The sequence below is a fragment of the Wyeomyia smithii genome, chromosome 1 (genome assembly GCF_029784165.1).
Source record: "Wyeomyia smithii strain HCP4-BCI-WySm-NY-G18 chromosome 1, ASM2978416v1, whole genome shotgun sequence".
NCBI lineage: Eukaryota > Metazoa > Arthropoda > Insecta > Diptera > Culicidae > Wyeomyia > Wyeomyia smithii.
Genome location: NC_073694.1, coordinates 125,606,026 through 125,623,271, shown reverse-complemented (window position 1 = coordinate 125,623,271; position 17,246 = coordinate 125,606,026). Strand labels below are relative to the sequence as shown.

General features: G+C 37.4%; 1 protein-coding gene across 11 annotated transcripts in view; it reads left to right on the top strand.

Annotated features, from left to right (window-relative positions):
• LOC129722120 (probable serine/threonine-protein kinase DDB_G0282963) overlaps positions 1 to 1,772 on the top strand; it is a 197,843-nt gene extending 196,071 nt beyond the window's left edge. For 8 of the 11 annotated variants that reach the window (XM_055675394.1, XM_055675708.1, XM_055675790.1 and 5 more), the window contains exon 13: positions 1,325 to 1,771. In XM_055675394.1, the coding sequence (XP_055531369.1) occupies positions 1,325 to 1,376 (52 nt within the window). In that variant the 3' untranslated portion in view covers positions 1,377 to 1,771. Of the gene's footprint in view, positions 1 to 1,324 lie in introns of all 11 variants that reach the window. The other 3 variants (XM_055676039.1, XM_055675877.1, XM_055676296.1) reach the window with 2 other exon arrangements.
• Positions 1,773 to 17,246: the final 15,474 nt, after the last annotated feature.

Here is a 17,246-nt window from a genome sequence, read left to right as displayed (position 1 = left end):
TGTAACTTCCCAGTACGTGTTTTAGCCAGTAAATTTAGCTATGTATCAGGATGGTTTGCTTATTTATAAGCACGGAGAGAACGGTAGCCTCCTCGTGAACGAATCCTCCGGACAGTCCTATTCCTAGTACCATATTTTTGGTGATATTACGATCCTATATAGCAATCCAGGACTCTGGGTTTTCCTTGATTGCCCTCAATACTTTCCAGTTAAGCTGCCGATCGTATGTTCCGATGCTTACTCTGGTTTTCCGAATCACGCTGGAGCACATCATACATACATCATATAAAAATTAAATTAAAAAATCTGAGTTTTTGCGATTTTCAGAACGGATCACGTCGAGCTTTCGGCGTGATTGTGCAAACTAATTTTTCTTCTTTCGTCTTTCATTAAGCACACCTTTCCCAAATCTCACGTTTCGGAATTAAACTTTAAGCACTTAAAAGCGAATAATTGTCAGAACGCATTGAGCGGCCATTTTGGAATTGATTGGGCGGTTCCGGATATACACATTTTGGATGGTTGTTCGTTTTAGGCTGTATTTCAGGAACCGAAAGCCGTCATTTCTGATTTCAAAATGACATCTGGAGTTTATTACCGGATACTGAGTGTCATCTTAGTTCCGTACATATTCGCAAAACTAAAATTCGCTGTTCTGGATTTCAAAATGGCGTCGGGAAACGCATTCTGACGTCTGGACAGCATCCCAATTCGAAAAATATCAATAATGAACAGTGTTTGGCCATTTTACAATCGATTCTCAGAGCATAGGATCAATACCAATAAGATCGCATACGTTACGGAATTTCATGGTTAAATTTTAGATATTCGATTGGTTGCCAAAAAAACATAATAGAATATTTAAAAATATATATTATATTATTGCATTATTCTCAGATTGTCTCATTTTTTTTTTTTTAAATAAAGGCTTATGGGGTAATCTATTTTAACCCAGGAAAGATAATCTTATTTCGACGTTGAATTGATCCATGAATTTTAAATCATTCAAAATGCAAGTTTTTGTTCAAAATTTAACAATGAGTGATCATTACGGTTTTAACTCATCTATACATAACAAATACCAGAAATCAGTTTTTTGAAAATGAAAACGGATTCGCGCTATTTGCAAAAGAAGAGGGTTTTGTCACTAAAAGCATGGAGTCAAATTGACGCAGACTATGTTTTTAGGGTTAACAAATAACAAAGTTTGTATTAGGGAGCCCAGACTACACAACTAGACTTATTAATTTGCCTTTTTTTCTTTTCTCTTATTGCTATAATCCCCCAGGATACTCCAGCATTTATTCTATTTCCATATTTACAGGAATGGCCAATCAGAAAAGTCATCTATACCTCGGAATCCCACCAATGTTTAATCGTCTGTCTACGAAAGCTGCGATATTTACGACATTTTTAGAAAATAATGCCAAAAAGGCCAATAAATATTTACAAGTGTAGAAAAATGTTTTATTACTGCGTTAGAAATAGCATTTCAACGATCGCTTCGTGGAATCACTTTACGGTGCCAAAAATGTAAGAAAAATAAAGAATAAAATTGATAATTTTATGAAAGCAAAAGAGAGAGAGAAAAAACAAGACAGAAAGAGGAATTTTACATTTGATTAAGTTTAAAAAAATATTCGAACAAATCAAGCGAAGGAAACAGAATATCAAATTCTTTAATTAAAACAATACTTTTAATTTATAGGATCAATTTTTAAAATAGAATAATAAATATAAAGAATGTATGAGTCTATCACATGAAAGACATTCCGTAGTTCCGAACAACACTTAGTAATTTCAATATTTTCATTGACATCTTTGATTGAAATAAAACTTTACACATATGTTTCTGCAGGTTAACGACGTTTTAATGTGTCAATAGATTTTTCGTTTCCATCACGACTAAAGCTTGGGTGAAAATGGTATTGATGATTTAAAATATGTTTAAGCCAGAACGGTTTGTTTGAATGGTTTGACGTTTTCGGCAACATTGTAAATTGTAAATAATAGTAAAAAATCGTTTTTCAAAAAAAAAATATCTCAAAAAGCTCATTTTTGAGATCCTTGTTTTTTGTACAAAATACAAAAACTTGAGTATGGAAAAATAACTAAAACAATAAATTTTGTGATACAAAAATTTATTAACCAGGCCGATTTGTTGGATTGCTATGATGTCTTCAGGAAAAGTTAGTAGTTTTGTAAAAGTAGTTTTGTTCCTCTTGAAAAAATATACACCGTAAAAAATATTGCTTTTACAAAAAATCAAAAATAAATAATTATAAATTATATAACTCAAAAAACCGCATATATCAAGATGGCTTGACAAAATATTTTTTTTTTTCAATTCTTTTATCACCAATATTTAGTGGTTAATTTGTGAGTTCGAAATCCAATTTGTGGTAATTTGTGGTTAGGCGGTTTCCGAGAAATTTTCAAAAAACTGAGTCAAGCCATCTTGAAACATGATTTTGCTTCAAATGAATCGGACAACCATGATATATACACCAATCGAAAGCTCATAATTTGTGGTTCACGAAAATGTAATTTTAGGGTCATAATTGCTAGTGTTTGTACATGAATTTGTGTTTCATTGTTCACGTAGTTCTACGTTTTGTTTATTTGTTGTTGACGCTGCTGACCGCTAGTGGCGTTGTTGGCTGTTTGCGGTGTTTGTCACTGCTATACTGGGCGTGCGTGTGGGGAATATGGTAAATATCGAGATTCGGAGAACTAACCCAACGCACTGGCTATTTGAGGGAGCCAACCAGGCGCAAAGTAAATGTGTGTAAATTTCTTGGTAAATAGGATACCGGTAACGAAAATGTACTTTCAAAGGAAAGCAATCCAAATTCGACGGATGATTTTTCAGAACCAGTTGGTATTGCAAACAATAACTATCACTTTTTCATCACCTAGATTCTGGGAAATATTTCGGAAATATTTTAACAAATAATCAAATAAGCTGCCGGGATTCAACTTAATGTTGCTCTTCTGTTATTTTTCCATGCATGTGTGCTAACTTATGAGCAAAGTAATAAAGAAGATGTCTGCTGTCCGCGGGTCTGTTAAGCTACTAGTGGCACCGTCGGTAAAAACGTGCTGTTTTGCAAACAAAGGATTTGTCATGATTTTGAACAGTTTGTAAAATCAACTTGACCCATTTTTAAAATGAAATTATTCAGAAAAAAAACCAAATTGATTTAAAGCACTGTTTGGACACAGTGTAGAAAGTAAGAATAAATCTTAGGCGTTGAAAATAATAATTACACATTTTAAAAATTATCTAATGTTTGCCAGAAATCTAAAATATACTGTTCATTCAGAGAAATTAAAAAAGTCAAATCATTAACATCAACAGCAGAAGCGAAACATTCAACTAAAGAAATTCTTAAAATTCATCTGGGCGTTAATAGATAGGAATGCATAAAATTAAATGAGGCGATAAGAAAAATGGAAACGAATTGATTGAAATGGAGATATTAGAAAACTATAAATTTTATCAAATTTTCATGAATAAGTAAATTATCAAATTGGTTGTAAGATTAATTGAGCAAAATCGTGCCGAATGATATGGAAATTTGCAACAATTTTATCGACCATATTGGAATGAAACTTTGCATACGGCTTAGCAAAGTTAGTATTTTTCACAGATGGAGTAAGTTTTCAGACCCATGAGATATTTTTATTTTTAAGCATTCTTAGCATCTTAGCTTAGCTCTCCCAGATGGTCTCGAGGTATGATGCTGGCCTAACAAATTAGTCGTCGTAGATTCGAGTCTCGGCTCGGGAGAGACTGTTAGTGTCAGTAGCTAGGGGACCATTCATTAATGATGTCACGCGTTTAGGGGGGGGGGGGAGGGGGTTTCAATTATTGTGACATTTTGTGACATACGGGGGAGGGGGGGTTAGCTTGAGTGTGACATCATATTTCAACTCAAAAAAAAAAAATTAAATAAAAAAGTCACATACCTAACCATTACGATATTTGCATCATTCATTTATAGTTCTACCCTTTTTTTGCTTGAGATTTGCGTTAGATAAAATGAATGACAATTTTTTTTCACGCTAAAAAAGCATAATGTTCGTTAATTCTGTTTTACCGTGCATGTTCATTAGGGTGGGACAAAAAATAAATGTTAGCTCCCATGCACTTTTCATGTTTCTTATGGGTCCCATAACAACTGTGTAACTTTTCAGATCGATCGGTGAAACGCTCGATTTGAGCCCGATTTTTAAAGTTTCCATACGGTTTTATATGGGAAAATCTATTTTTCCAATACTTATTCTCTAGAGATGTCCAGTTGGCTGTTAAAAATATATCAATACATGATATTTGTAGGAAATTTTCCTGGGACAAACTCTTCTGAAGACCGTAAGGCGCTACGATGCTTGTAGAAACAGCTATTCACCCCAAACTGATTGAATGTCTGACGGACGGCTCACCATTGAAATTTTCCAGCAACACTGATACAGCATGCTGCTATTGCAAACTTGCTTAAGCATGAGAAATAATTTCGCGTGGAATTAATTTTCAAAGTGTGATTTTTGCTAATAGTATCTTCGGGGAAGCCTCCAAGATAAATTTAAGCGATATCATTTCTCGTCACATGGTTGAATTTGCAACAGCAGCATGCTGCAGCAGTATTGCTAGTAAAATTCAATGGTGAGCCGTTCGTCAGATATTCAATCAGTCTGGGGTGAATATCATTTTTCACAAGCAAGGTAGCGCCTTGTAGTCTTTAGAAGAGTTTTTCCCAGGTAAATTTCCTATAAATATCATGTATTGATATATTTTCAGGAGCCAACTGGACATCTCTATAGAAAAAGTTTTGAAAAAGTGGGTTTTCCCATATAAAATCGTATGGAAGCTCAAAAAATCGGATGCAAATCGAGCGTTTCACCGATCGATCTGAAAATAACACAGTTGTTATGGGACCCATAAGAAACACGAAAAGTGCATGGGAGCGAAAAAATAACACCATCGCTTTTTTCCCATATAACGTGTCCCAGTCTAATGTTCGTTTATGAATGACAGCGCAAATTCATTATTTTTTGTGTCTCTCAATCAATACAAAAATTGTGACAAAACGTAAATAAAAATGCTTGGCTATTAAGACATGTGGAGAAGATTTGGTTTGCGAATTGATTGAAGAAGGGGAACTGAATATTGATGGTCTTTCAAATATCAGTAATGATGCTGCAGTTACTGTCTCGGCTTTCTATGTCGTCGATATGAGACTCCATCAGCAGCCTTCTTGGACTCAGAAGTAAACGCCTTTTATAGTTATCTTCGATAATCTTCTATTAGTTTCAGTTTATCTTTCAGTAAAATCGTTCTTATTGAGAAAAAATGCATTCTTAACAAATTTCTCGATTTTCAATCAATCATTACCAAAGAAGGGAAAGGGAGGTATAAAAACGTGACGTAATTAAGGGGGTCAAGGAAGTTGTGACAGCTTGTGACAAGGGGGAGGGGGGGAGTTAATTTTTTCCAAATTTTGCGTGACATCATTAATGGATCGTCCCTAGATCGTAGCTTGGTAGGATCATATTTTTTTCATACGCGGATTTCGGTTATTCTTCCGGAATTTACGCGGTTTTTTACGCGGATTCCGTAATTTACGCGGATTCCAGAATTTACGCGGATTCTGAAATTCACGCGGTTTTTTTTTCCGCGGCACGTATCCCCCGCGTAAAAAGCGACTTTTGTGTACTAGAGAATTACTTATGCCTTGTGAAAAATATACACCGTTAAGAAAAAAAATTATGACTCGAAGAAATTGAAAATTCAAACTAAATTTCAATTTAAATTAAACCAGAATTAATCCACCTAATGGTGCAAAAACCTTTGTTATATATACTAGTCAGTAAACCATAAATCTATACCAATGTAAAAATTTTAATCTAACAATAATGGTATTTACCATATTTCCCACACGCACGCTCAGTATAGCAGTGACAAACACCGCAAACAGCCAACGCCACTAGCGGCCAGCAGCGTCAACAACAAATAAACAAAACGTAGAACTACGTGAACAATAAAACACAAATTTATGTACAAACACTAGTAATTATGACCCTAAAATTACATTTTCGTGAACCACAAATTATGAGCTTTCGTTTGGTTTGGTCATCGTTGTCCGATTCATTTGAAGCAAAATCATGTTTCAAGATGGCTTGACTCAGTTTTTAGAAAATTTCTCGGAAACCGCTTAACCACAAATTACCACAAATTGGATTTCGAATTTTTCGATTTTGTCAAGCCATCTTGATATATGCCAAAAAACCAACTAATTTAAAATCTATTTTTTACGAAAGCTTCAAAATGTTGGTTACGTATTGATTGATAACGTAAAGAAACGAAGCTTTTTCACAGTGTATTCTTCTTTAAGAACTTTTCTGTTGATCTCAAGGTACGATGCTGGCCTCACTAGCAATACTCAGAGGGAGAGATAGGTGGAGTTAATGTTGTGAGCCAAACAAACTGTCAAAATCTGATCCTAACGAACAAGAAAAGTAACACCATATTGAGGGGTATTGCAATCAGGTACAATAAAGGACGTGTTTATTTTTATAAGATTTTCTTGTTCTATTGCTAAACAATTGATTAAGTATGCTCCAAAATTGCATTCTCAGAGTGATTTTTAACCGGAGGTTCACAAGCCTTTTGTTTTTGTAACAAACTGATGATCAATTGTGCTGGAAGTATATAAAATCTGACATAAACATAAAATTTAACATCCCAGCAACCTTTCGACCCCAGTAACCACAATGAAAATTACACATTCCTATACAAGCAAGAGACAAATTGAAGCGCAGAAATGTATGGCGATATTCTTTGACGATTTCGTTTCAGCATTGCTTGTTTTATGCAATGCGATCAATAAACGGTAAGGAACGGCTTAAGCAGTGGCGCCTATTTTAATGAGTCGAAGAAAATGGCCCTAAAATATCTGATATTTGATCATTATTGACAATTTTAATGACTAGAAAAAAAACTCTGTTTGACTAGCAGTCTTATGAATACATAAAATACTGTTCATAAAGAAAAATCTTTGAATGAACATCAAGCGAAAAAAATCTTCCAAAATTGCAGCCATTCAGGCGCCGCCGAAAATCCCCTGCAAACAGATGCCAACTGCTAAGAATAGGCTTGGGGTAATTGAAATACTGTCCCTCGATTGGGAACTTCAATTGATTATTGTTGAAGTTTGCTAACTCAGTTTTACAATCTGAAAGCAAGTGCTAACAGAGAACCTAAATTAATCCACCTAGCGGTCAGACTCAGCCTTTCTCATTCAAACTTATTATTTGTAAAAATAGATTTACATGAATGCTTAAATCCAATAAAGGTATCTAGGGTAGGGAACATATTTTAAGCAGCTTTAGGAACCGCCTGTGTATTCAGACGAAATACTCGAAATGTGTTGGGTCAAACAGTAGTATATCTCAAACTAGTATAACTCAAACAGTAGTATATCAATCTGTTCGCTATCGTTTTCTCTATCAGAACTTGTTTTCAGATTGTAAAACTAAGTTTGCAAACTTTGACAATCATCAATCAAAGTTACGAATCGAGGGACACTATTCCAATCACCCCGAACCTATTTTAAGCAGTTTCCATCTGTTTCGCAGGTGTTTTTTTGCTGCACCCGAAGTGGCTCCTGAATGGCTGCAATATAGGTCGATTTATTTCAATTGGTGATTGTTCACAGATTGCTTTGTGATTAACGGTATTTCTCATATTCGTAAAACAGCTAGACAATCAAAGTTTTCGTTTCCATCATTGAAATTGTCGATATTGATCAAAATGCAGGAGTTTGAGGCCTGTTTTCTTCGACTGATTAAAATAGGCGCCGTTCCTTACCCTATATTCACTCATTGGGTTCTATGATATTGATGTTGTATTTGAAGTATAAAATATGAAATTTGACGTAATGTTAGTGCTTAAGAAATAGCGAAATTAAAGAAATTGCTCTTAATTTAGAACAATTTAATAACGAACGATACCGGGAATGCTGAGCCCATATATTTTGATCAAAGCAGGTATATTGTTGAATAAATTTTGAATTTCCTTTCTTTCCAAAACTTTTGAACAGCATATCAAATTGTTATGAAGTATGTTATTTGAAGGTTTGAGATTTTTTTTTGTAAGATTTGGATCACTGCGACCATTATTTTGACCTTTGTGGTATAAGTTTGAGATATGACTCGTTTGTATGACACTAGTTAAGTTCAAATGAGTCGTGTAATACTTGAGATAATAGACTTTCGTTGTTTTAACAATTTAATACATAACGCTTGCTTAAGTTTGATTACAATCAAATGAAAAGGGAACGTATAGGGCAGCCAAACTTTGAAACCACGTGTTCAATCATAATTCATCAGTTAACCCTTAACTAGCCCGTTCATCTGATATCAATATTGTTCTAAGATAATGAAGTTTCGTGATTTTCACATTTCGATACATTACAGACGAAGTTACGGTCCGATTACAGCAAAATTCAATAGGGTGTTATGAGGCAACTAGACCTTTCATTTGACACTAATTTTGTGGAAATCGGTTCAGCTATCTCTGAGAAAAATGAGTGAGTCCATGTAGTCTTCGAAATATGTTTCTTTTCATTGCTGGATTTCACATTTTTAAACATAACAGGCAAAGTGATTATCCGTTTGCAAAAAAAATCGATAGGGTCTTATGGGGCAACAAGACCTTCGATATGACACTGATTTTATGAAAATCGGTCCAGCTAGCTCTGAGAAACATGAGTGAGATTAAACAGTCTCCAGAACACGTTTCTTTCTGTAACTTCTGAACCATATGTCCAATCTTCATAAAATTCGAAAGTTGAGGGTTTTTAGGTAGCCCGTTCATTTGAAACCAATTTTGTTCGAATCGGTTGTGTAGTTTCTGAGATATTGATGTTTCGTGATTTTTACATTTTGATACATAACCTCTAAACTAGTAATCAGATTACAATAAAATTCGGCCCTTTTGAGCACTTTTATACCTTTAGTTTTTTGCAGTGATTGCTATACCTTCCTAGGAGAAAGGCGAAAAGTGCAATGATAGAAATGACTTTTGATTTCAACTTCAATCCCGAGCAAGGCCGAAAACATTGAAATAGTACAATATCAAATTGAGATGATGTTGAGGTCACATATTTTGATCGTAGCTATAGTTTTAAACAGTCTGCGGGTTTCGTTTCTTTCTATAACTTTCAAACCACATGTTTAAACATTATGTAATTCATTGTTTAAGGGTTTGAAAGCTCATTTATTTGAATTCAACTATGTTCATAGCTTCTGAGATATAAGAGCGTTTTTCACATTCTGACGCAGCGCCAAAACTAAAAGTTTGATTACAATGAAATTCAATAGCAACCTAAGCGGTAAATAGACCCTTTATTTGACACCAAGATAGAAAGAATCGGTCAGACCATCTCTGAGAAAAGTGAGTGCAAAAGAAAGGTACACATACACACGTACACACCCACACACAAACATATACACCTATACATGCATATATGCAGAAAATGCTCGATTCGTCGAAATGAGTTGAGTAGTATATGACATTCGGCCATTTAATCATTTTTCTACCTTTTAATTAGCCAGTGATCGTTAGGAGAAAGTCAATATGTTTACTTTCATTATGTGATTTCACATTTTTATGAACAACGGACACAGTTACAATCCGATTGCAATGAAATTCAATAGCAACCTATGGGGCAACTAGACCTTTCATTTGACACTAATTTTGTGAAAATCGGTTCAGCCATCACTGAGAAAAATGAGTGAGTTTAAACAACCTCAGGATAACTTTTCTTTACATAACTTTTGAACCATATGTTCAATCATAACAAAATTCAAAAGTTAAGGGTTCTGGGAAAGGTATAGCAATCACTGGAAAAACCGAAGGTATAAAAGTGGTCCCAATGGACGAATGTCATATACCACTCGACTTCTTTCGACGAACTGAGCATTTTCTGTATGTATGTATGTATGTATGTGTGTATGTGCAACTTTTTTTTCTCACTCACTTTTCTCAGAGATGGCTGGATCGATTTTCATAAAATTAATTGCAAATGAAAGATCTCGCTGCGCCATAAGTCGCTATTGAATTTCATGATAATCGGATTTTTAGTTTAGAGGTTATGTATCAAAATGTAAAAATCACGAAATATCAATATCTCAAAAACCAACCAACCGATTTCAATAAAACTGGTTTCAAATGATTGGGCTGTCCCCAGAACCCTTAACTTTTGAATTTTGTTATGATTGAACATATGGTTCAAAAGTTATGTAAAGAAAAGTTATCCTGAGGTTGTTTAAACTCACTCATTTTTCTCTGTGATGGCTGAACCGATTTTCACAAAATTAGTGTCAAATGAAAGGTCTAGTTGCCCCATAGGCTGCTATTGAATTTCATTGCAATCGGATTGTAACTGTGTCCGTTGTTCATAAAAATGTGAAATCACATAATGAAAGTAAACATATTGACTTTCTCCTAACGATCACTGGCTAATTAAAAGATAGAAAAATGATTAAATGGCCGAATGTCATATACTACTCAACTCAGTTCGACGAATCGAGCATTTTCTGCATATATGCATGTATAGGTGTATATGTTTGCGTGTGGGTGTGTACGTGTGTATGTGCACCTTTCTTTCGCACTCACTTTTCTCAGAGATGGTCAGACCGATTCTTTCTATCTTGGTGCCAAATGAAGGGTCTATTTGCCGCTTAGGTTGCTATTGAATTTCATTGTAATCAAACTTTTAGTTTTGGCGCTGCATCAGAATGTGAAAAACGCTCTTATATCTCAGAAGCTATGAACTTAGTTGAATTCAAATAAATGGGCTTTCAAACCCTTAAACAATGAATTTCATAATGTTTAAACATGTGGTTTGAAATAGAAAGAAATAGAAAGAAACGAAACCCGCAGACTGTTCAAAACAATAGCTACGATCAAAATATGTGGCCTCAACGTCATCTCAATTTAATATTGTACTATTTCAATGTTTGCGGCCTTGCTCGGGATTGAAGTTGAAATTAAAAGTCATTTCTATCATTTTACTTTTTGCCTTTCTCCTAGAAAAATATAGCGATCACTGCAAAAACTAAAGTATAAAAGTGCTCGAAAGGGCCGAATGTCGTATACCACTCGACTCAGTTCGACGAGCTGAGCATTTTCTGCATGAGTGTGTGTGTGTGTAACGCTCTCCCAATTACACTCGATTTTCTCAGAGATGGCTGAATCGATTTCAATGAAATCAATTGCAAATGAAAGGTCTAGTTACCCTATAGGACCCTATTGATTTTATTGTAATCTGATTTTTAGTTTAGAGGTTATGTATCAAAATGTAAAAATCACACAACATCAATATCTCAGAAACTACACAACCGATTCGAACAAAATTGGTTTCAAATGAACGGGCTACCTAAAAACCCTCAACTTTTGAATTTTATGAAGATTGAACATATGGTTCAGAAGATACAGAAAGAAACGTGTTCTGCAGACTGTTTAATCTCACTCATGTTTCTCAGAGATGGCTGGACCGATTTTCATAAAATCAGTGTCATATGGAAAGTCTTATTGCCCCAAAAGACCCTAATGATTTTATTTGCGAACGGATTATTACTTTTCCTGTTTCGTTTAAAAATGTGAAATCCAGCTATGAAAAGAAACATATTCTGATGACTACTTGGGCTCACTCACTTTCCTCAGAGATGGTTGACCCGATTTCCACAGAATTAGTATCAAATGAAAGGTCTAGCTGCGTCATAACACCCTATTGAATTTTGCTGTAATCGGAATGAGACTTCGTCTGTAATGTATCGAAATGTGAAAATCACTAAACTTCATTATCTTAGAAACTACACAACAGATTTGAACAATATTGATATCGAATGAACGGGATAGTTAAGGGTTAACTGATGAATTATGATTGAACACGTGGTTTCAAAGTTTGGCTGCCCCATACGATCCCTTTTCCTTTGATTGTAATCAAACTTAAGCAACCGTAATGTTTTAATTTGTAAAACAACGAAAGTCTATTATCTCAAGTATTACACGACTCATTTGAACATAACTAGTGTCATACAAACGAGTCATCTCCCAAACTTACAAATAACAAACTTCATAACAATTTGATTTACTGTTCAAAAGTTTTGTAAAGAAAAGAAATTCAAAGACTATTCAACACTATAGCTGCTTTGATCAAAATATATGGCCTCAACATGATTTAAATGTGGTATCGTACTATTTGAACGTTCCCGGTATCGCTCGTGATAAAATTGTTCGAAATTAAGAGTCATTTCTTATATTTCGCTATTTCTGAAGCACTAACATTACGTTAAATTTCATATTTTATACTTTAATTACAACATCAATATTTTAGAACCCAAAGAGTGAATATACCATTTTGGATTTAAGCATTCATGTAAATCTATTTTTACAATTAATAAGTTTGAATGAGAAAGGCTGAGTCTGACCGCTAGGTGGATTAATTTAGGTTTTTTAATCCAAATCGTGCTTTCACTGATGTGGGATCTTAGAACACATTTGCATCAAAAATTCCCGTTCCATGGTTGCCCGATCAGAAGAGCATAACTAAAACATTACAAAATTCTATCAATGGAAGATACAAATAACATATTTTGATACGATTTTGTTTTTTCTCATAAGCTTTTTAAACAAAATTGAATCTGAATTAGTTATAATAACAAATCATGAAATGGAGTTGTTCTGAAACAAATCTAACAATTTTTTTCGTCTCTATCAAAACCTGTTGTTTAAAACAATGGTTGTTATTATACTGTTCTATGTGCTATCTAATTTTGTTAGAAAGCTGATACGTTATTTACTAAGTTGGATATGGGTTTGATATTAGTAGAATATTTTTTGTTATGATTCTGTTATTTTAACACCTAACGGGATCAACATTGAAACACAACCTGAAAGGTTTTTCACATAACAAACAAACAGCCTCTGTTACATTTTTGTTTTTTCTTTCTGATTGGGTGGTCACCACCGGTTATATGAACCGAGTGAAAAAGTTAGTCAACATGACACTTTGAGGCCCCTTTGAGGGTTTGGCCCCTCAGACTTGTGAAACCCAGTTGCCAAATTGACGATTTTTTCACCGCCTATCTCTGAGTATTTCTAGGCATAACAAGCCAACCGTCGTAGGTTCGAAACTGAAAGGATCGTAGCGCTCACCCCGCAATTGTGCTGTACATTAAACAGTTGACTGCGAATTCTTATTTAATAAACAGGAAATCGAGATTCAAATCGAAATAAAGCACCATGGCTTTGCTTTTTTTCTTTGTTTGGAAGGACAATATTATTTTCTACAACTTTGCCGAAGACACTATACTGATCGAACAAACTGTTTTGGCTCGAAAACAATTTATAATCTTAAGCAGGTATTAGACGAAGCAAATATTTGCTATTTTTCAATACAGATTTTATTTTGTGCAAATAAAAATCGTACCAAAAATAGCAAATATTTGCGTCGTCTAATACCTGCTTTAGCTTGGAAAATTTAATATATGTCAGCTTTGAACTTTCACGACGTAATTGCCCATTTCTCAGCAAAATATATAACTTACTGTTTTTGTTTAACTTATCATGCTGAACGTGTTAGAACAATAAAACTCGAACTTACAGTACTACATATTGTGGTCTTTTGTCTGGGTGTCTGCTGTATTCTGCGCTTCTATTAGAGGCAACACCGCTATTGACACTAAGTGACATGCCTGTTATTTATTCATGGTTGTATGTATGCTTTTATCCTTCGTTTTACGCTTACTGACTTATAATACCGCGTCTCATTCCTCCTGCCAAGTAGCGCCAATTTTAATTTCTCTGAGGCGGATCAAAGATGACTGGAACAAGATACCTGACTTCCAGTTTTGACGTGGGACTACGTCTTTGTTTACTATACTGGGATGCATTCTGTTAAAAATGGGAATGAAACTGGCAAATGTTGCGTCAGATTTTAAACGTTAATAACAGCATAACCACATGATGGATAACAATAACCAATATGTTGTTGGATAGATAAAATGTTGGACAATTTTGTAATATGCTAGTTATCATTCTTATTTAATTGCTAAACGGTAAAATTTATAATAAATTTCAATAACAAATTTACACAAACAATGAACCAATTACATGCGCAGGGTTGTTACAGAAATCTTGACTTTGAATCCGCAAACCGCGCCACGGGGTTGAAGATCCGCACCGTGAGAACTAAATCCGAGCCGGAAAAAACTATTAAAAGTTATTGATTCAAGCATGGTTTCTACAAGCATCGTAGCGCCTTACAGTCCTCAGAAGAGTTTTTCCTGCAAATATCATTTATCGATGTATTTATAAGAGCAAACTGGACATTTCTAGAGAATAAGTTTAGAAAAGTGGATTATTCCATAAAATTCGTATGGAAACTGAATTTTTTATCCCACGCTAATGTATAGCTTATTTGTGTTGAGTCTGAAACGCAGGACATTTGAATTTTGTCTTTCGTCAAGAACTTTTGAACATGAACTTTAGAAACTAAAGTTCATCGTAAGTCAAAACCCCTACTGCGCCAATGTTAGGAATAATGCTGAAAAAAATTGTTTAACAACCATATTTATAAATGCAAAATGTTCGTATCACTGATTTTTTCTCTCCTTTCCTTTTTTTAGAGAAGTATGATTGTAACGAGTAACGCACTGGTCAGTAAGATATGAAATTGATGTTTGAAGAGAGCATTGAATGACGAGATTTAATACTAGTGCGCCCCATACTTGAAAACGTTAGTGTGGTGTGGACTCCACACCAGCTGTCATGGAACCTGCGCCTTTTTTTTTTTTAAGGTGGCGGGGAAATCTGCAAACAGACACCTGAGAAGAGAACTCAGGGTGTGGGGATGAGACTGGGGGAGAGGTGCTGGGGTAGTTACACTCGCCCAGGCACCTACTGATCCCTGTCCCGACCCACTAAAACCCCTCCAGTCTCCAGCCCTGGTCTTCCCGGAACGACGGTTAAGTATTACGTCGGGGAGTGGCTTTTGTGCGTGATGCACCCTCTTTACTCTTATAACCTCCTAGCTAACTACCTGGAGACTGGTAGTTAGCTACCACTGGCGTGTTGGTGGTTGACCCACCAAACACGTTGCAGCTCCAGAACAAGCTGAGAGGCGGCCGCACAAACCGCGTTCCAGATGTCCGGGTCGTCGCACATCCTCCGGACTAGATTGTCCGGAGTAGTGCCAGGCCCGCTCACAGCCATCATGTTGCTCCTCGCTCTTACGAAACGGAGGCATACGAAGAAGACATGCTCAGCAGTCTCCTCCTCCTCCACGCACTCGGGACACATGGGGGACACCGCGTGTCCGAACCTGTGCAGATATTGTCGAAACAACCATGGCCTGACAGGCTTTGTGTCAGGTGGAAATTCACTTCACCATGTCGTCTCCCGACCCAGCCGGATATCTCCGGTATGAGTCGGTGCGTCCATCTGCCCTTTGTGGAGTTGGACCATTCCCGCTGCCAGCGGAGCATCGAGAATGACCTTCTGGTACCTCGTATGCCCCTTGTGTCACGTTGGTCGAAACACTCTCTGTCCTCCTCGATGGCGATGCTGATAGGCATCATGCCGGACAAGACACAGATTGCATCGTATGACACCGTACGATACGCACTCGCAACTCTCAGGCACATGAGCCTGTAGGTACTTTCCAGTTTACCACGGTAACTGTTAGTACCTAGCGCTCTGGACCACACTGGCCCACCATACCTAAGTATGGACGAAACCACGCTGGCAAGAAGTCTTCGCTTGCTGCCATAAACCGCTGAGCTATTGGACATCATACGAGATAGTGCTGCAATAGCCGATGAGGCCCTCTTACAGGCATAGTCGACGTGACTCCCGAACGTGAGCTTGTCGTCCACCATAACCCCCAAGAGCTTCAGGGATCGCTTCGAGGTGATGGTGCAGTCTCCGACTCTGACCACCGCCTGTTGCTCCGATTTACGGTTGTTCACAACCGTGACCTCCGTCTTATGATGCGCGAGCTCCAGTTTCCTGGAGCGCATCCAGTCCTCGACCTTGCGTATACAGTGCGTGGCCGTCAACTCGACCTCCTCGATCGACTCGCCGTAAACCTCCAGCGTTATGTCGTATGCAAAGCCGACGATCACAACCCCTACAGGGAACTTGAGTTTCAACACTCCGTCATACATGACATTCCACAACACCGGGCCCAGGGTAGAACCTTGCGGAACTCTTGCGGTAATTGGGACGCACTTCTGACCCTCCTCCGTGTCGTAAACAAGTACTCGATTCTGGAAATAATTTTCCAGAATCTTGTACAGCGACACCGGTACATGGATGCTCCTGAGCGCGAGCGCTATAGAGTCCCAACTGGCACTATTGAACGCATTCTTCACGTCGAGCGTGACGATTGCGCAGTAGCGTATTCCCCTTCTCTTGCGCTGGATTGCTACCTCCGCCGTCTTGATGACGGAAGAGATTGCGTCCAGCGTGGACCTGCCCTTCCAGAAGCCGAACTGGTTACTTGCCAGACCGTGTACACCCTCCGTGTACCTCACCAGTCTGTTGAGGATGATCCTCTCAAGCACCTTGCCCGTGGTGTCCAGCAGGCAGATAGGCCTATATGCCGATGGGTCCCCTGGCGGTTTGCCAGCCTTCGGCAATAAGACCAGTCTCTGCCGCTTCCACCTGTCCGGAAAGAGACAGTCATCCAGGCACCTCTGCATGACTGCCCTGAACAGCCCGGGGGCCATTTTTATCGCCAGCCTGATCGCCAGGTTAGGGATACCATCTGGTCCCGGTGCCTTGCTCACCTTTAGGGATTCGGCGATCACGATGAGTTCCTCATTCGTAACCCTTGCCTCCTCCCCTGCCTCGACACGGCTGTCGTCGCTCACGGATTGGATGCTCGGCAGGTTGGCCGACCATCTCTGGTCTATGTCTGAGATACTGGAACGTCGGACGTGAGACTCGACCGCCGGAGGCCAAGGACTTGGCTCGTGGCGTGGAAAGAGTCCCTCGATGATACGCTCCCGCATCGCTGGTGATCGCTCTACAGGCGCCAGCGCGCCTTTAGTCTTGGCCATTACGATCCTATAGGCGTCACCCCACGGATTTGTATTGGCACTCGCACATAGCCTATCGAAGCAGGCCCTCTTGCTGGCCTTTATCGCACTCTTTAGCATCGATCTTGCCGAAC